This window comes from Tasmannia lanceolata, unplaced genomic scaffold (genome assembly GCF_043159265.1).
Source record: "Tasmannia lanceolata isolate RefF3 unplaced genomic scaffold, GAP_Taslan_0.1 ptg000008l, whole genome shotgun sequence".
In the NCBI taxonomy this organism is placed as follows: Eukaryota; Viridiplantae; Streptophyta; class Magnoliopsida; order Canellales; family Winteraceae; genus Tasmannia; species Tasmannia lanceolata.
Genome location: NW_027518685.1, coordinates 27901073 through 27921878, shown reverse-complemented (window position 1 = coordinate 27921878; position 20806 = coordinate 27901073). Strand labels below are relative to the sequence as shown.

Here is a 20806-nt window from a genome sequence, read left to right as displayed (position 1 = left end):
ACCACATGAAGCAAAAGATGGGGAATAGTTAATTAAAAAAAGCTGTTTTATGCAGATGCCTCAAATGAATACATAAGATTGTTTTTAAAAAAAACTTGGCAGATATGGGATCAAGATTTTTCTGAGCAAAAGCCTATGTGGAGGTCTCTTCATTTTGATATCATTGCTGTGAGTTCTCTTACCAGCTTTGCTGCAACCATGGCAGTCATTCCATCAACAGTGTCGCGCTGTGGGTTGAACTCAACAACATCAGCACCAACAACATCAGCTTGGAGGTTATGGAGAATGTTGAGGACGTCGCGGAATGAAAGGCCTCCTGGCTCGATATGGGACACCCCCGGAGCAAAGGCTGGATCAAGACAGTCCACATCTAATGATATGTACACACCCTTTACGCCATCCCCTAGTTTCTGTGTTCAAGTATAAAACAGAACTAAATATGAGGGGGCCATCATTGCACAATGAATAAGCAAAAACTTGTGTATGCGTATCTATTTTTTTATCTTAGGAACACAAACACAAACCCAAACTCAGTTGGCATCAGTTGTGAGTCCTCAAAAGTGATTTTTGACTCAGCCATGGAAACATTCAGAAAATATAATGGTACAATAGAACATAAAACAAGATGAGTCTGATCATTTTACCCTCTTCTTAGGGTTTTAGTGGAGTCTCAAGTTTCACACAGAGAATTAATAGGTGGATTTGGATTTTGGACACTGGAGGGTCATTTTTTGTTATGCACTTTCGGCACTTAATCAAAGTTGGTGGGTCCAATTTTTCTCTAGCTTATGTTTGGCATGGTCCGGTGCTGCCTCGGCTCACCATAAAAATATGCTGTGCTTAATTTTGTGTCTTCTAAGCATCCATGCCCATACTACTATATTGAAACAATTGCTTGTCAGTAATCATGTGTCTGAATTTGGATGTGCATGTGATGTGTGTGCGCGCGCGCACTGGTGTGTGCAGTTAAGCTTACTGTTCTACGCTCAAGGGCAGTTAAGCTTATCTACGCTCGAGTGCAAAAACAGGGTGGGCCCACATTTTTGGGGGGATCCAAAGCATTCATTTGATGGGCCCTATCATAGATAGGGTGTCCACAAAAATCAGCTCCATTGGATCATCCTAACCCTTCCATTTGTGGAGGGAAAAAATGGGCAGATTTGTGGGCAAACAGTATCTGTCCATTTTTCACTCCACAAATGGACACCCTAGGATGATCGAAATGGAGCTGATTTTTGGTACACACCCTATCTATGATAGAGATCATCAAATGAATGCTTTGGATCCTCCCAAAAATGTGGGTCCACCCCTGTTTTCTGCACTCGAGCGCCGATAAGCTATCTGAATCGAGCGCAGAAACAGTTTTCCGTGTGTGTGTGTGTGTGGAGAGAGAGAGAGAGAGAGAGAGAGAGAGAGAGAGAGAGAGAGAGAGAGAGAGAGACCAGATTCTCCAAAACTTGACGATCTCTTGAGAATGTGCGCATTTCATACTGCTCCACACCAAATCTCTTCCCTTGTTCACGCCCTTCACTTGTTATTGACCTGATACCAACCTAAAATTCCAGAAAACAAATTACATAATTACAATGAGGTAATGCAGTGACACCCTCTTCTACTATCAGTGATAGAGATCATTATCATTTTAAACCAAGGCAACAATGTATATATGATGACAATTCAGAAAATAAATCACTCAGTGACAGAGATCATTACCATTTTGATTGAAGTTAACAATGCATATCTGATGACAATTCAGAAAAAAAAATTGCTCATTGCTACCATAAACAAATGTTTCCAACTACTTCGTTAGTCCGGGAAAACAAACCCTCAAGAGTCTTGTCAGCATATCATGACTTGAGGATTTAAAGCATTAACTGAGGTTTTAAACATACATTGCTATTTCTAAATATAAACACAAAGACTGTTCCCACAAAACTCATCTAAGTTAAAGACAACATACTTCACAGCTTCAAGCTGCAATAACTAGGTGGTAGTAAAATAGGAAGCCATATGCCATAGTATTTAATACAGATTACATTTGAGACCATTTGGTGGATTAATCCACCAACTGTATTTCATCTTGCATGAAGAGTATAGCAACACCACCTAAGAATTCTAGGAAAAATGGTTCAACTATATAGTATCTGGGATCTAAGTGAAACAAATCAAGACAAATATTTCATTTAACGAAGGATTGAGAGGACTTAAACTTCTTAAATGATTTTTTATTTTTATTTTTTTTACTTTTCAAAAAAAAAAGCAAATATTTAATTAAAGAACTTCAAGTCCTCTCAATCCTTCGTTAGATTCTCATTAAAGACCTCGTAAGATAAAACAAGCAAGTTGGTTTTTTCTTATCAGTAATGATAAAAGAGAAAAGGAAAAGAGATGAACTATCATTGCCTGGCCATGCCTCAAATAAATAATTGCCGGTTCCTCTGCAGATTAAGGAGAATTTCTTTTTTTTTTTGAATGGTAATATGATAATACGATATATTAAAGAAGACTGAGGGAGTCCCCCTTACAGAACTATAAGAGAAATAAAAACAACAAAAATTAGGAGATGAAATTAAGGAGGGAGAAAATCATAAAGAGTGAGAACTTGATTTGACACTCCATCTCTTGCTAACTTGTCAGCCACCTCATTAGCCGATCTTCTCACGTGCTGAAAGGTTAGCGACAATTCTTTGATGAGGTCCTTAATCTCATCAAAATACTGAAGAAAACGCCACGGGGGTTCCCGAGAGCCCCTGAGCCATCTTATAACATTCAACGAGTCCCCCTCCACCACACATCTACCTGAGCGCCCCTTAACAAACTTAAAAAGCCTTGATGCACTGCCCTGACCTCTGCCTCATTCGAATCAGCCCTACCGATGGGCCCCGAAAAAGCCTGGAGGACCACACCGTTACTATCTCTTAAAACACCCCCAATCCCAGCTGGTCCAGGGTTCCCCATACTGGAGCCATCGAAGTTGAATTTGACGATTCCGGCAGAAGGGGGGCTCCATTTGGGGGTTAAAACAGGCCTGATTTCCTGACTCTCACAGACCACTCTCCACCCTTCCCACAGGTCGAAAGCCGACACAAATCTGAATAACGGGAGTGCCCTTGCCCAAGATATAATCAGAGTAATGACCTGAATAAATAGTAAATGATGAGATTTAGCTTTCCCTACAAAAACTCGGGAGTTCCTTTCTTTCCAGATGACCCATAAGAATGCCATGAGTGTCAGCCACCACAAACTCTTGCCTTTTCTGCTCCATGGTATACATTTCCATCCGTCAATCAAATCTTGCAAGCAGGAGGGGAACACCCAATTGATGCCGAATCTTACTAGAATCCTCCCCCAGACCTCCCTAGCTACTCGACAATGAATGAAAAGATGATCCACCGTCTTCCCAGATTCAAGGCACATAGAACAGTGATCTATAATCAGCATATGCCTCTTTCGCAAGAAATCCACTGTTTGGATCCTATTTCTTATGGCGGACCATCCGAAGAAGCAAACTCGAGGGGGCGGCGCAGATTTCCACACCTTTGCTGCCAAAGCACTGCCCTCAACAGACACCATACTGTTGTAAAATGACTTTACCGAGAATCTGCCTGAAGAAGAGTTTACCCACAACCTTCTGTCATCTCCTGAGCCACTGACATAAGTCTCAGCAAGAATCTGTAATAAGTTGTTCACCGATGGCAGCTCGCGGTCAAAAAAGTTCCGACGAAAAAGAGGCTGCCATATGACTTTACCATCATAGCACTCGAAACAGTCTTGGACAGAAACAAACTTATCTGCTGCTACTAAAAACAGATCCGGGAAAAGAATTTGAAGCGGAGCAGACGAACACCACCACATTGACCAAAAAGAAATCCGTGCACCGGAGTACACCCGAAATCGAATTCCACGTTGAAAGGGCGGGGATAGGCGGAGGATATCCCGCCATATCGTCACCCCAGGATTAAGAAAATTATTTAGGGAAGTCCACTCACCTGGTGCAACACCATATTTATCGGAGATTACTCTGGTCCATAATCTTGCGTTGTCTTCGCCGAACCTCCATAACCATTTACCCATCAACGCTTGGTTTAACTGCCTTATCCTTCGAATGCCTAGACCACCTCCTTGAATTGGCATGCAAACCTCTTTCCAGCTGACTAGTGCCATGACCCGATGTTGATCTGAACCACCCCACAGAAATCTTCGCTGAAGCTGTTCTATACGTTTCACAACAGACTCCGGGCATTTGAACAAAGATAGTTGATATATTGGAATATTAGCCAAGGCCGCTTTAATCAAGGTTAACCGACCACCTTTAGATAACAAATTCCGCTTCCATGTATCAAGCCTTTTCTCTATTCTTGCCACAATGGGATCCCATGCACTTTTACGAGGGCGTCCTACTCCCAGGGGCAATCCCAGATAGGACGCCGGCAAGGACTCTAGAGAGCAACCCATAATATTGGCTAAGGTAGAAGCTTCTTCCTCGCTTAGATTCAGAGCATAGATTCGGGATTTAGAGAAATTGGAGCGAAGACCTGTGACCAGTTCATAGCACCTTAAAATGGCCTTCAGATTAAGAATCTCTGAGGCCAAGGAAGAGCTAAATAGGAGGGTATCGTCCGCAAATTGCAAATGGGAAACCTGCAACCCAGAAGCACGGCAGGAGACCCCTGAAATCAGCCCCTCCGCTTGACCTTTCTTCAACAGCACACTAAGAGCTTCCGCTATAATAACAAAGAGAAAAGGCGAGAGAGGGTCCCCTTGACGCAAGCCTCGAGACGATTTAAAGAAACCCTGTGCAGAGCCATTAATCAAAATTGAAAAGTATGCTGAAGATAAGCATCTCCTGATCCACCCTCGCCATTTCTCCCCAAAACCCATTCTGTGAAGGAAAAAGTCCAAACATTGCCAATCGACTCTATCGTATGCTTTTTCCATATCCAGCTTACAGATAATACCTGGCTCCCCTGACTTCGCCATCCAATCTACCATTTCGTTTGCCACCATCGAACAATCTATAATTTGTCTTTGAGCAACAAAAGCACTTTGGTTCTCTGAAATAATAGAAGGGAGTACCCTTTTGAGACGGTCCGCCAATACTTTAGCCAAAACCTTATATAAGCATCCTACCAAGCTAATGGGTCGAAAGTCAGAAGTTTGCACGGCTCCTTTCACTTTGGGAATGAGAGCCAGGAATGTTGCGCCAGTTCCACGATCCAACTCCAACCCCTCATAAAAAGCTTGAAAGAAGCCCATTAAATCGCCCTTAACATACTCCCAACAATCCTGAAAGAAAGCAAGGCAAAAACCGTCCGGCCCCGGAGCTTTGTCTCGATTCAGCGAAAATACCCCTCTCTCCACCTCTTCGACCATAAAGGGAGCTTCCAAGCCTGAGATGCTGGAATCATCAAGAGTGTTAAACACCACCTCATCCAATCTAGGCCGGATAATATCTTCCACTGAATATAACTTTCGGTAATACGCAATAATTTCCGACGTAATCGCCAATTTGCTCCCAGATAGGGATCCTTGCACTTCCAAGACCTCGATCCTGTTGTTCCGACGCCGTGCACTAGCCATATTATGAAAGTAAGCATTATTTTTATCTCCATGCTTTAGCCAAGTAACGCGGGACTTCTGCCTCCAAGAAATTTCCTCCTGAAGTAGGATCCCTTTATGTTCCTCCTTAAGTTTGCCCAGCTCAATTAAATCAACCTCTGAAGCTAACCTTTCCTCATCAGCCAAAGATAATACCCGAATCCACGCTTGAATCCATATTTGACGCTCCCGAAGTGCCTCTTGACGGTTGGAATTCCATTCTTTGAGCTTTTTTTTCACAAACCTGAGTTTTGCCCCTATTATCCAATCAGCTGCACCTTCCACTTTATGGGATTCCCACCATCCACCCATCTGCTCAATCATATTTGGAATATGTAGCCAGCCTATCTGAAATCTAAAAGGCGATGGACCCCATGACTCTAGTCTTGGATCCAACAGAAGCGGGCAATGATCAGAGACAGAGTGTACAAGTGCCTTTTGACACACCTCCGGGAAAAGGGACAGCCACCCACCACAAAGAGAATTTAGCCCCCAAGAGCGGAATATCAACAAGTTCATTTGTAGCTATGAATTCTGAAAAAGCAAGCATATTTGGGGCGATTCTGGTACACCCACTTCTTTCTTCGACTCGTCTGATTTCGTTAAAGTCTCCCCCTAAACACCACGGATTGGCCCATTTGTTCCTAATCAAGATAAGTTCTTCCCACAACTGATGTTTCAACGAGTTAAGATTAGGACCATAGATGCCGGAAAAAGTGATTACTTCCTTTGTATCCACTTTCAGAAGAACGATTGAGACTGAAAAGTGTCCAACCCAAGAATCTTGAATCTCCCATTTCGATTGATCCCACATGACTAATATACCTCCAGCTGCTCCCTCAGCTGCCATAGAAAGCCACTCCCAATTGGTATTGCCACCAAGATTGTTCATTAGAACCCTGTTCGCCACCCCCATTTTTGTTTCTTGTAGACAGACTAGATTCGGCTTATACCGCTTCACTAGATCTTTAACCTGTGCCTTTTTTTCCAAAGACCCCAAACCGTTAATATTCCATGATAGGATCAGCATTTACGACCTGACATTCCCATTGCGCTTCCCCTAGTACACTTCCTGCTGTGAAGTCTCGACATACGATCACCTTTCTTGGAGGCAGAAGAATTGTCATAATTCACGTCCGTTTTCAGCTTGGATAACTCCCGCAACAGTTTTTTAACTCCTTCCACACTCGAAGGATCAGAAGAGAATCTGAGATCCATTTCCCGAAGCTCCGCAACCCTGAACATAGACCGTAGATGCTCCTCAGGACCGGAATAGGTTAACCCCAAAACTTTACTAGTAGAAAGGATATGGTTGACGAAAATGTCAAGAATTTCGGATTTGGGTGAAACCCAAGAGATAGGGCTTATATCCTCTTCCACCCTTAAGACTACCGCTAAACAATCATTCACAGGTCCTTCAGTTGAGCCCGAGCCGCCTCCAGTATCCTCCTCCTCCACCAGAACCTTTCTTTTTTCAGAGGGAAATATAGCAGACATCGGTTGGGCCAGATTTAGATTAATAGGGCTTTGCGTGGAAGAAACCACCCTACCTTTGCTAAGGCATGGATCTGTGACTAAGGACGGCCTCTGATTTAGCTCGTCGCAAATGGGAAATTCTCTGTATGACGAAAGGGCGAAACTGAGGGAATCCAATCCTTCCCCTAATTGGGGGAGGACCGCTAGACTGTCTTCACGAAGGATCTCAACAGAGGATACACCATCAAAAGCCTCATATAAGTTAACCGCTAGCCGAGAATATGCTGCCTCACTCCTCTCCTCAAAAAGCAGAGGACAGCCTTGCTCCAAAGGCGGTACCTCCACTAAATCTAAAGAATAACTTAAACAAGAAGGAGATGGGCCTTTGTCACTTCCCTCCAAGCCCACGGCAAGGGTCTCGACTCTATTAAAAGAGTTAAAAGGCGAGAGCCCAACTTGAAAGACTTCTGCTAGGCCCACCACCGATTGGTGTGCTGTAGAGGCCCGAGTCTTTATCCTAAAAGGATCCAACGGTTGGGGGGAAACAATTTGAATTAAGGGTGAGATAATAATCTGGGAATTTGAACCAAGAACACCTGTTCTCTGCCGCCTGCATGCGATATCTCCATCTAACACGTCGCCCTGACATGGAAAAATAGCGAGACTTGGTGACTTCTCCCCTCCCGTAGGCTGAAACCTACTACTCCCATCTTGTGCCACGTGTATGGATTGATGACTATAAGTCGGCGCGTTCAGACTACTCATTATTACTGATCTGCTAACCTGCGCCTTCGTCTTCTCCGTCCACTTGCTGCCGGAGATACATAAATTTCCCGACCGAGATTTTGAAAGACCATCTGAGGGTAGAACACTGCTGTCAATCAACTTCGGATTTTTGAAGGCCTTCACCCAATATACTATTTCATCCACGTAAACCGGAAGTGAAAAAGCATCTGGGGAAGTAGATGCAGTCATAAGGAAAATTGAAGCTTCCTCATACCCTTCTCCTTCATCGCATGATCTATCTGTGGCCAGCACCCTACCGATACGACACCCTATTTTCCGGAAATTAACCCCCGTCCATGCATGTGAAGGAAGCCCTACAATTTTCCACCAGGCAGTCGTAAAGTTGCCGGAAAATTTGTCCTGCCAGGCGCGTATCTCTGCAAAGGGATTATCAGTGGCATTAACCCATCGGAGTCTGAAATCAATGAAGGAGGCATCCGGAGACGATATTATAGCCACCTCCCCTTTGGATAGCTGAAATATCTCAAACTCGGTGGTGGTTCCCGAGACGCCCTTCAACCACTGTTGGAGCTTCGAGGAGTCTTGCAGTGACCCGGTGCGAAGTTTACCCCAAAAAGCTCTTTGAGTGTCAAACCGTGATCCCAACTCAATAGATTCAGCCCAGATTTCCTCCGGACACGGAGAGGAATGTGACTGCACCTTCGGACTCTCTTCAGTTACTACCTGATGCTGCTGAACCCCTTCGAGCTCTGTCTGATGTTTCTGATAACTCCCCACCCCCCGCTGGTTCATAAACGTCATTGAGGGCTGCTTTTTCTCATCTCTTGATAAGCTAGGCTGGAAATTACGAACACCAACTGGGAGGTTAATGTCGAAACCCGACCACACCTTCCGGCATCTGTAACACTCCGGTCTTCTGCGGAAGTTCACGAATCGGCATTTGGAACACCGCCAATCCCCCAGATTTCTAGCTTTTCGGGTATCTAATACTCGTTGTAACCTCTCTTCCCGGCGACTCTTCTTAAGAAGCCATCTACCACCTGAAGATCCTCCTCCAACATAATTCCTAGCACTAAGGACCGATTGAAGGGGACACCCAATCTCCTCCACGCGACTAGAGCGCATATTCTTTGTGTACTCCTCCATCTAACGCCCCAAGAACACAATGTGCAGACCCCTTGATCCTTCACCTGCCGGATATGAGCCCGAAATAGATGAGGAAATCGAAATGGACGACGAGAGTGAGACCGAAACTGAGACAGAATATGATGAACCCGAAGTTTACACTGTGGAATGCTCAACCTCTGAAACTGACAGTACAGACACCGAAGAAGACGAAGAAGAAGATGAAGGAAGAGAAGCAGAAGATGAAGAAAGAGGGGAAGAAGGAGACCTAGAAACCGAAACTATTAACAACAACGAGGAGGAGACACCGGAAAACATAGAAGGAGAAACGAACCCTACCAGGACGGCCCACACTTTAATGAACCACCCGGGACGAAGCCCACCTCCCACAGATCCCTATTTTGAAGCTTTTCTGCAATCCTTAACAGCCCCCTCGCAGCCCCCAAGTAGCAGAGATGACCCTATTCCAGAGCCCATGTTCTTCCTTCCATGACCTTCTCTATACTAGCACCCATGGAGATGTTGTAAACCGAAAATAGTCTCCACTTCTTTCTTGTTTTACTTTTTGATTAAGGAGAATTTCTAGTCCCATCATACCATGCTTAGCCCTATCCCCTTGTAAGAGCATATTTTATCGTATTGGTAACATTTGTACTGGTTTCCCTAATGAACAAGACAAATTTTCCCCATTATAAATTCATAATTATAACATCTCTAGCAACTAATTAATGGTAGGCTTACTTATGTAGGTAATGAGTGGAAATAGTTAACCATGGCCCTTGGGCATATCTACTCATGTTTATGAGATGGTTCTATAATATGTTACCTTGACACAGGTGGGAGTATCAGATATTGTAAGGATCAGATACGAGGATTCTCCAAGTTCCAAAATCATAGGATATAGATATGATAACGATATTTTCTGCAAGTGTGGGACATGCATAACAACCCGATAAGAAAATTTTAAAATAGATTAAATCAAGTGTGGTATGAATTTTGAAAAGCACACATGTCTCTCTCGTACAACAAACCAACACATTCTTTCTTAGAGACCTCTCTCTGTATCTTAGGATTCTCATTTACTTAATGATGAGACATGTAAAAAGGATAAAGAATAGGTTTCTCATTTCCTTATGATAAAGAATATAAAATAACAAGGAAGATTTGTGCTCAAAGGCAATCTTTCTTTTGTGATTTTGTGTATTTATGAAAGGCCAGGCACCTAACCCATAGTGTCAAAACAGAGCAAAAAATAAGGATACAGGTCAGCTGTATCTGACATGTATCCCACACCCTTATTCTTATCCCATCCTGTTAAGTCGTGTACTCCACCCACTCTGAAGGATCCTGGTTTCATAGGTTCTATATGGTCAACTCACGTGAGCTGATTCTTAAGGGGCCCTTTTATATAAATGGTTTCCTTAAGGGGACCTTTTACCATGTTTTCATTAGAAAAGCTATGGTTGATGATACAAAAACCTTATTGTCTAACACATAATAAGACTAGAACACAACCTGTGCATTGGCAACTGTAATAGTTGGTTGCCCTTATTACAGTCACTGATTACTATTGCCACAAAAATGTGAGACTAATGCCATTCAAAAAAAAATAAAAATAGAACCACAGTAATGGTTGCCGCCAATTAATATGTTCCAGCAGCGCATCTTTCATATTAGCAATAACTTTTTATGAAGAATGATAAAATGAAGGTCGCTCTTGTGAAAATGAGCTCCAAGGGCGCCCCCATTGGTCCATATCCACAATGTGCATTTATGAGGGCACAGAAAACTATGAAAATGGCACAGCAAAATATAAAACTAATCGAACTTTAAATGCACTTTGTTGATATGGATCAATGGGGGCACCCTTGTAGCCTGTTTTTGCAAGGGTGCCCTTCATTTTATAATTCCTCACTTTTTATAGTCCAAATTGTGATATAGAGAAGAAAATTAATGAAACAACATTACTTGGAGAAGCCGCCTAGCATAACCACCCTCCATTATTCGTGCAAAAGAAGAGGCATGTGAATATTTGTTTCCTTCAAAGGCATGATAAATATCTGGATGAGCATCCAAATGAAGAATATCCACAGGTCCCCCCAGCTTCTCTGACACTGCCCTTACAACAGGAAAGGATATAGAATGATCACCACCTAAAACCAATGGACGAAGTGGATCCTGCAAGTAGCAGAAATATATTAATAATTTACAATACATTGTAGAAAAAAATCTAGAAAGACTAAAGAACATGTCTATATATCCGTAGTAAATAAATGAATAATGTTATCTCAAAATAATGCGAGACATATTTGTCAGAATGAATGCATTTTGAACTACCATTTAGTTTTTAAACACATAAGGAGTACCAAGAAATGATTAATACATGAATGCACATTTATCACAACATGAAAACCTAAATGACGTTATTTTTTCACTTTCTTTGGATATACTAAATAAATGTAAAGATGCATGTATTATGGGCACGGTTTAAAAACTGAGTCAATCATTAACTTGCCTTAGTTGACTCGGCTATGGCCCTACCTAGTCAATCAAAAACATTTTTGAGTTTTGACCCACCTAAGTCAATAAAAACCTTGTCGTGTCAATCATTAACTCGCTCAATTCAGCTCGATTTAATCTTAGGCGAGTTCTTATTGGGTACGAGTTTTTGATCATTGACTATTTGTTATCCATCATCTCTTCCAAAAGTCCTCTTTACAAATGGTTTGAGGCAGCTAAGTAAGCCACTTCAAACTGGGTACAGCAACTTACATGAGATCAAAAAATATGGCGCCAAGCCAAACAAAAGAGGCAACATAGCATAAGTACCCTGAATAACCTTGTGGGCTATGAGCACAGTATCCCATTGAATCTTAATCGAAATTCTTTTGGACAGTTGGTTTGGCATCGAAAATCTCACTCCTTTCTAATTTCTATCATACAAAATTTCTGTCTTCATAAGTCATGTCACTGAAACCTTTCAGCAAATTCATAATCCAAATAACAAATAACAGGTAAATGTATTATGCTGTTTCCCAACATTTCTACCTTCCTAAATAAGCAGTGAAATTTCTGCTTCCTCCATATTTTTTTTTGAAAAGTAACAATTTCCATTTCAAAGCCAAATAGCAGAGTACAGGGTGGGACGAGATGTCCCAAAACACATGTCCAAAGATAGTTGTCCCGACAACATCCTCAAAAGATCAAAAGTAGTTACAATAGTAGATTGTAGGTTGACACCTCCTTTGCTAATCCATCTGCCACAGAGATCTTCTTCTATGCACGAATTGAGGGCGAATAACGGGAGCTAAGTCTCAAACCTCCTCGAGCACATGAGAAAGTCTTCAAGGACCACCGCTTATGTTCGTAGCCCAAGCTATCACGTTGGAGGAATCACCTTCAACAATCAGAGGCCCAAGATTATGCGCAGCATACCATTTCAGCCCAAAAAGTAGGCCCCTTGCCTCAGCTTCATTAGCATCACACACTCCGGCGGGACCCGAATATGACATAACCATCTGGACACGTGTCATGGATCAAACCCCAGAAACCGGCCCTACCAGGATTTCCAAAAGAGCTACCATCAAAGTTTAGTTTGAACTTTGAACCATCCTTCAGGTGGTGGAATCCACTGCGGGGTAATAATGTGACGAGCCTTTCTTTCCGAGACCACCGAACTTCAGTGTCTAAGGATGGCCCCACTGGACTAAGGAACCTTTCTTTCAGAGACCACCGAAATGGGCGCCATATGCGGGATGATGTTCCACGACCTTCAATCAACTTCATGAAAAAAGACTTGACCGAGAAGCCCCCTTGAGGATCAGGGTTCCACAAACAACGATCAGACTCATAAGCCAATAGATAACACAAGGCTAAAGTATGAAGAAGAGTCGTAAAATTAGAAACCTCTTCCTCTTTAAGATCCCTTCTTATTGTTATGTCCCATACCATGTTCCTGACCGAGGACCCCATCCCTCACCAGGTAGTCAACAATGCGAGCTTCCTGATTCAGTGCAAGGCGGAATAAATCTGGATAGGCCTAACACAAGCATGTCTCACCAAGCCATAGATCCATCCAAAAACACACATTACAAACCCCCCCCCCCCCCCACCCCCCGCGCGGACCATTCTTATGCCACCATCAATCTTGCTTCATGATTTTCGAAAGGTATTTGACTGTCTCTTCGGATCTTTGATTTCCAATCTTTCATCCATTATACTGACCGTAACATTATCTTTCACCAAGTTAATCATCTTTGGATTGAAACTGACTCCTTCGTTGCCGTGAAGATCATTGAAGGTAATATTGCCTGCCCATGGAAGAAAAAACCCCTCCTCTTCAAGTTCAAGATTCTTCTTTCTCAGTTCATGAGTTGGGGATCACTCACATCTGGAGAGAAGCAAACTCGGTTGCCAACTTCCTCTCCAAGCCAAGTTGCCCCATCAGGGCAGAAGATATTGATATTGAGTCCATTCCCAATAACCTTGCTCTTCAAATCTCCTCTTGCTCTTCTGAAATGTACTATAAACGCATGTAATATGTTTTTCTCTTTATCTTTAATGAATCTGGTAGGGGTCCGCCTAACCCCAGCTTACTTGCCAAAAAAAAAACATTATCTTTCACTGTAATTTCTTTCTGTAGGCATTTCCCAGTACATTTCCAACTTTTAAGTCTTACCATGAACTCTTAGGAAAATAAATAAACTAACTTCTCAACAGTAAAAAAATAAAAAAAACATGAAAGATTGACAGATAGATACGGACAAGATGGAAATCTCATGAATACAAGGATTCTGGCTGGGTATTATCACAAAATATACAGAATACATGGAAAGTCCCATTTTCAAAAAATATAAGGAAAATCTTAATGTTTAAAATAAACCAATCCATTGCACAAATATCATAAGCTTTTGAGCATCCTGGAGATATTTTTTTTCATTGTGATTACGATGCATAATACCTCTCACACTCAACCCATCTGGGTTACTGGTCTTTTTTATGGGTTTGGTTGCACCTGCATTGTGTACAGTGCCAGGCTATTTGTTAGGCATTTATATTGGTCAATATTCTTATGACCACCTCCAAAAAAAAGGGGATGGTGATCCCTAACACACGTGTTCTCGGTAAGAAAGAGGAAGTAATGCCATCTGATAAGTGGTAAATTAGGACCATCTTCTTGGAGGCTTACTAAAAAGATTAAACATATTTTTTTATTTGAGTTGCATCCAGATGTTTGCTTGTCAAATGTTACTAGATCCATTACTTTTTTTAACCTGGAATTTATCTAGGAACCCGGGCCGGTACCTTACATATTATTGATGAATGAAAAAATACATAACAGGCGACATAGCAACTTACCTCAAACCCAACAAAGGGTGGCCCAGTGCACGAGGCTCCCGCCATTGCGGGGTCTGGGGAGGGCTAGATGTACGCAGCCTTACCTCTGTTTTGCAGAGAGGCTGTTTCCGTGACTCGAACCCCTGACCATCAGGTCACAATGGAGCAACCTTACTGTTGCAGCAAGGCTCACCCTCTACCACAAACCCAACAAATAGAAGAAAAAAAATCCTACGCAAATCGAATGCTAGGAATACCTAGAAAGTCATACCTCATAGCACCCCTAACCAATCTATGGAGGTCTCTCCATTGATTGAACATGCTATTACCTTTATTGTCACAAGCAAAATTCGCAAGGGAGTCGGTGACCTGGTTAGCCTCTCTATATTGGTGAGATATCCTTGGCTTAATATCCAAAAGAAGATCTTGAAGTTCCTGCCAGTAATATATAATATAATATAATATAATAGATCCATTACTTGTATAATGTTATTCGATCCATTACTACATCCATTGCATTTCGAATGCTACTCAATCAAATCACATATGAAGTAGTTTCTTCTTTACTGAAAATATTTACATTAATAGGGCCTCCATGCTTTGGAAAAGATTTATTGCAAAACTGGTCCATTCTACTAATAGATATAAAATCACTTCATTGATTACTTGCTTCAAAATAATAAAGATTTCTATTAGTAAGGCTTCAGCCTTCCAGGTTAGAATGTTGTGTGGAGTTTTCGGTATTAGTAAGGCATGGTGGCCATGTGAACAAGTGTAAATTGTAAGAAAAGGTTATTTGAAGATAGTGGTCAAAAGACCCACTGCAAACATAAATGTTATGAAAATGAATAAACCGACTTGGAGACACATGTAAACACTAAAAAGATATAGTAAATAGTAGAAGTGATTGAATAATACTTAACACAGAGTTATAGATAGAACTATTAACTAAAATCTGAATAGTGACTAGTGAGTACAATTTTCAATTTCTGATACAAAATCCAATCAGATCTTATTATGATTGTGTAATTCCGAAGAAATTACTAGAGAATTTAAAATTAAGCCTCAAATAAAAAACTGGCTTATGTCTTCCATTACTATCTTTACAAACTCGCTTATAATATTCATCAATTGGAATTTGGAAGTCCAGCATTAAGATATATATATATATATATATATATATATATATATATATATGTATGTATGTGTCTGTGTGTGTGTGTGTGGAGCAATGTTAATAGTCATAAAATGTCCAAGTCAATGCAAGTTCATTAAGGTGATGTTATGCAGAAATTTACAAATAAATTTTTTTGAATATTACTAGAGCATTTAAAATTGACCCACAAATAAAAACTGGCTTACTTCTTCCATCACTATCTTTACAGACTCGCTTATAATATTCATCAATCTATCATCATCTACCCCACAATCTCGAATTTCTTGTACAGGGACATCACCAACATCAGTTAGCACACGTGGATCATTTAATTCTTTACCTGCATAAACCCAAACATCATAACATGGAGACAGTATAAATATCTGAGATACAGAAAAGAAAAGTATCCAACCATGATATAGAGACACCATACTTCAATGTATGATAATAAAAAACTGTGGTATTAAAAAAAAGATCCATCTCAGACCCAAGATAATAATTTTTTAAAGTTATATGCATATTTTTATAAATGGATTGTTCACCATTCTTGAATGGTTTTGCAAGAAATATCACTTTTCATCAAAGCGAATACAGTACAACCAAATTTGTCAGATGCAGAACCAAAAGGGAAGAGGCCACACAGCACATTCAAAAGTTGCAGGGGGGAAAACTTTAACAGTAAATAACGAAAAGAAAAAACACTATAATCAATCCAATGATTTCTCTAGGCACATTAACTAGATGAAGGTCTCACACCTCCATGGCTGCAAGTTTGCTTACTGAAAGGGTTTCCCAAATTCTACATTAATTTTTTGAACCCCAAAAGAAAAGTTTTTACATACTCATAACAGCCTCACACCTCCCCCTATGACGACTCCTATTCAGCTAAGATAACTTCAATCCAATCGGGTAGCAGTCCTAATGAAAATAAAGCATAACTAGTAGGCGTAGCAGTCTTAATGAAAAGAAAAAATAAGGCTGATAACTTCTGAAGAAATAGATAACTTCAATCAAAATTAGCACTCCTATTGTGAGCCCCAAGTGGATTGGGCGCCATTTCTCCTTGGATGGATCGTGGGCTGTATTGCATAAACAGTCGAGCCACCCCTCTTATTTTTTATGACCTTCAACTTGGAGAAGTCATCATGACCTAGTGAAGGATCCATGTGAGTCCTACCTCATCATCGTATCTCCAAACAAGAGTTTGGCCCTGAATATTCTGCCATCTCTTGTATTTTCTGATGAAGGGTTGAATCTGATCCCTATAACTGTCTTAACTAACTCTGCACCTTCAAACAGCCTCTTCTGGCTTTTAAAAATGGCACACTCATGCTAATAGCATAACAGTTCAATAGGACTTCTACAAATGGTCAATTTAAGAGATCAAAATCTAACAAATATACGTCACAAAAGATTCTATAAATTCTCTTCTGAAGTTAAAATATAAGTCATGTAATGGAGATGCCTATTCTACTAAAATTAATTTTTCTTTATTAGTTTGATTATCTCAATATAAATTAGAGGACAATCAATATTTCAGACATATGGTTCATTCAAGAATGAAGCATCACAAGGAGAGGTAAGCAAATGCAGAAATGAGGTACAGGGGTAGAGAAATAAGCAATGTTGCAAGGCAAGAAAATAAAAGAACAATGTACAGAACCTAGTAATTATCATCCATCATTACTAGGGAGAATAATTTTGCAAGGAAATAGATAATGAAATATCTAAATCACTGAAAATTGAGACTTTACTTATCACTAAAAAAAACACCACTAGCAGCAGAAGTGTCTCGTATTAAGAGTTGAATAACCATGGAGAGTCCTCTTAGTCCACATAATGTGTTGAAGTTGTAGTTGGTAGTTGAAACCTGATAGGTTGCTCTACTAACAGATGTATTACACGTGTATGAGTTTTTTTTTTCCTTCATGATTTTGAGTGTTTGTGGGTTTGCATGATGGAGTTGTATGTTGCCATTGATATTGAATAATGAGGAGATTTCACACTCCATGGACTAGGTCATAGACCGACCCATGTAAATTTTGCCTGCGTTCTCTCTATTTCACTTTTTTTCTATGGTTTGTGTTTCTCTGTATCTTATATTTCCTAAAATTCGGTATTAGAGCTTCAGTTATACAATCAGTGTAGAGAAACTGTTATTTTCCTTTGTGTTGTCTAAGATGGCCAAGAATACAACCAAGTTTGATATTCCAAAGTTCGATGGAAATTTTTTGCATTGTGAATGTTGATGATGTATGCAATGTTGATTGTTCTAATTACTATGATTATGGTGATGGTTGTTTTATTACCTTGGTGTTATATGCTGATGATATGATTGTTGCAGGTAATAGCAAGATGCATATTTCCACAATACTATCCTCTTCATTCTCGTTCACCTTTCCTCTCTTGATAAACTTCAAAGAAGTTTAATACTATCAAGATTACCTTTGAGTGTTTGAGTTTTATCAAACAATATATGATTTTAATTTGAATTTGCAAATTCCAACATAAGCTTGAGATTAATCCTAACAACATCCACTACCCAAATTGATCTCAGATCTTCCATAACACCCTTAAAACCCAGATCTGTCCAGATTTGTTGCCAATTGTTTAGACAATCCACTCCAGCGCATGCAGCAGTCCTGAGACCATATTACATCCTACCTGAACATATTTCCTTGGAGCACTTGATCCAGTTTTGAGCATAGACCTTACATAGACTGTTTTTCTACCAGCGTAATCAGTGTCTCCCTTCCATAGATCAGTCCTGCGTCAAATTGTTATCAGAGCCCATTAGATTTGAGTATGTTGTTGTGCCCAAATCATTGCCAATGAACTGTTTTCCCAAAGGTTCAGAACATGCGGTTTTCTCTCAAAATTCCCTCCCATAGTTGGTAGTGCGTCACCTTGACATCTTCACAATGAACCTAGATGAGTGAAGGGGAAAATGTCCTATTAATGAACCGAACCTATAAATTGTTGATATCTACACGGTTATAAAATCCAAATGCCTGCATATATTTTGTTTTATCATTACATAACAGGAAAGAGGATGAGAAATCAATCTTTAACCGAGAATCAAGATATTGGATAAAAAGTTAAAGCTGTATATAGAAGAGTTATTCACCACTTAGGAATACAGCTAATCCCACCAGGTTACAACAAAGCAGTAAAAGCAATAATGCTATTATAAACTAACAAAATCAAACTTAGAATAAACAAGCCTTTTGGAGTGGACAATAAATACTGCACTGTACCTACTTCAGTGGTAGCATTTGTACTACCACACCAGATGGCCTCCCTAATGCGAGGAGGAGCAAATGCAGGCCCCTGAAGGAAGGATGAATTATGTCCAAGAGGAACTCCCAGAAGTGATGATGATGCTTTAGCACCACCTAACGCCCGCACAAGCTCTCCCTAAGATAGACCAAAATCCCACTTTAAATAATATCATACACGGAAAATTTAGCCTGTTATATGATAAATGACAACAATGAGAATTGTTGAAGTGCACATGAATGACAGAGTGCCAAAACCAAAGCAGAGCATAGTGGTTCCAATAATGTTTGATACTAAAAAGATTTTCTCCTTCATTCAATCAGTGATCAACATTCTCAATAAATAAGTAAAAAAATTAAATGGAGAACCCACAGAACTTACTATCAGTAGCTAGCTTGCAATCAGCAAGTAACAACCTAATAACTTCTGAATAGCTATAAAGAATGTCAAAATCACGAGATTCTGATAAAACCAAATTTGAGTGTTGGCACCCGCTGGGTGTTCCCTTAAGGCCCTGTTTGGATTTCAGGAATTTTTTTTGGAAAAGTTTGGAAAGAAAAAATATTTCTAAAATTTCCTAATTTATTTACACATGAAAAATGATATAGCTTGAACCGATCCTTTTCAATTTTACTTAGAGGGAGCTACAATTTAAGATGTTATCCCTCTTAAGTAACCATAATCATATTCTTTCCTCTAAATTGTAGAAGGAAATAATTATGTCGAGAAAAACTTTTCCATCAGAAATATTTTTCTTGCAATCCAAAGTCCAAACAGGGTCTAAGTGACACATGAAAAAAGAAATCTTGCCAAGCTCGTATTTAGCAGAAACATTGCAGCCCATAAGAATTACTTAGAAATAAAGCTTCAAGCAAATGAAAAATATATGCTTGATTTGAAACAAGTTCCCTTGTGATCAAACACCATTTGTACCAATAATAAAATGAAGATTGATTTTATTTCACCAATACAAGCAAGAACAGAGGCTGATAAGCTTGTCAGAGGATGTTAACAACATAAGATACAAAAAAGAGAGAGAAAGAGAGATTACCCATTAAAAGAAAAGAAAAGAAATTTACCTTGAGCTTTGCCCTCTCACGAATAAGAGTAAGGGAAGCATCAATCACCCTATTTTGGCCATTTTCTATCAAAGCTGCTGGGACATTTGCAGCGTTCAGTTTCTGCAAATAGTGTATTCCCTTCCTCCCCATATTATACATCTCTCTCTCTCTCTCTCTCTCTCTCTCTCTCTCTCTCTCTGTGTAAAACCCATTAAGTAAATGTTAGATGTAAGTCTAATATTGCACGTTAAACAACATCATATATGCATCATGTTAAGGGGGAGAGAGAGAGAGAGAGAGAGAGGAACGTCTCCATACCTGGAAAAAGTTGTGGTTGTGATGATATGAAAAAGCAGTGCCAAAAATAGTAGTGGGTTTGGTTATTTAAGAAGGGATGAAGAAGTGGTGATGATGGTGGATTTCTATTGTTGTTGTTGTGGGTGCTTGCACTGTCGATAAAGAGAGAAAAAGCTTAATCGTGTTGTCAGTTTCTGATTTGTTTTGTCATCGTCCCAAACTGAAGAAAAAGCAAGAAAGTAACGGTGGAGAGGACGAACAGCCAAACAAGAGCAGTCCCAATAATAGCAGTGCGATTATTCCCACTTTTCCATTCCTTTTTGGTTATTATTATAGGGTTGGAGAGCTGAGAGGAAGACGTGTTAGTGTCAGGGATGCCACTGACAGCCTCCATGCTCATTGATCTATCAAGATGTAATTTTGGATTATGACAAAAGTAGCCCCATTGGTTTTGTAAATTGACATACATACTCTCGATTTAGGGATATTGTGTGGAGCGAGTGACGCGAGTGCGAGTGCGAGTCCCATGCAGTGCGCTTTTCGAGAAAGACATCTTCGGCTCGTTTCACAAGAGATACATATCCGTGAGCAGCCTACTTCTTCCTTCGGTATCCGTGCCCGCGTGTAAATATTAGGATTGGTGGGGACGCGTATTCGGTGATGATCTGAACCGTTCGTTCATCTTTTTGGAGGCGGAGAGATTCTAACACGAAAGTAACCCTCCATGGAG

The 20806-nt window shown here is 40.4% G+C and overlaps 1 protein-coding gene across 2 annotated transcripts; it reads right to left on the bottom strand.

Annotated features, from left to right (window-relative positions):
* Positions 1–6: 6 nt before the first annotated feature.
* LOC143885044 (arginase 1, mitochondrial) lies at positions 7–20365 on the bottom strand. 2 transcript variants are annotated; one of them, XM_077388997.1, is made up of 8 exons: positions 20098–20365; positions 19798–19976; positions 18697–18856; positions 15646–15779; positions 10915–11124; positions 9773–9868; positions 1443–1553; positions 7–410 (listed from the first exon to the last, which is right to left on the bottom strand). In XM_077388997.1, the coding sequence occupies exons 2-8, from the start codon at positions 19936–19938 to the stop codon at positions 150–152; spliced, it is 1113 nt and encodes a 370-aa protein (XP_077245112.1). In that variant the 5' UTR covers positions 19939–19976; positions 20098–20365; the 3' UTR covers positions 7–149. The 2 variants fall into 2 exon arrangements, with proteins under 2 accessions (XP_077245112.1, XP_077245113.1); XM_077388998.1 differs by lacking the exon at positions 9773–9868 and having other exon boundaries at positions 20098–20359.
* Positions 20366–20806: the final 441 nt, after the last annotated feature.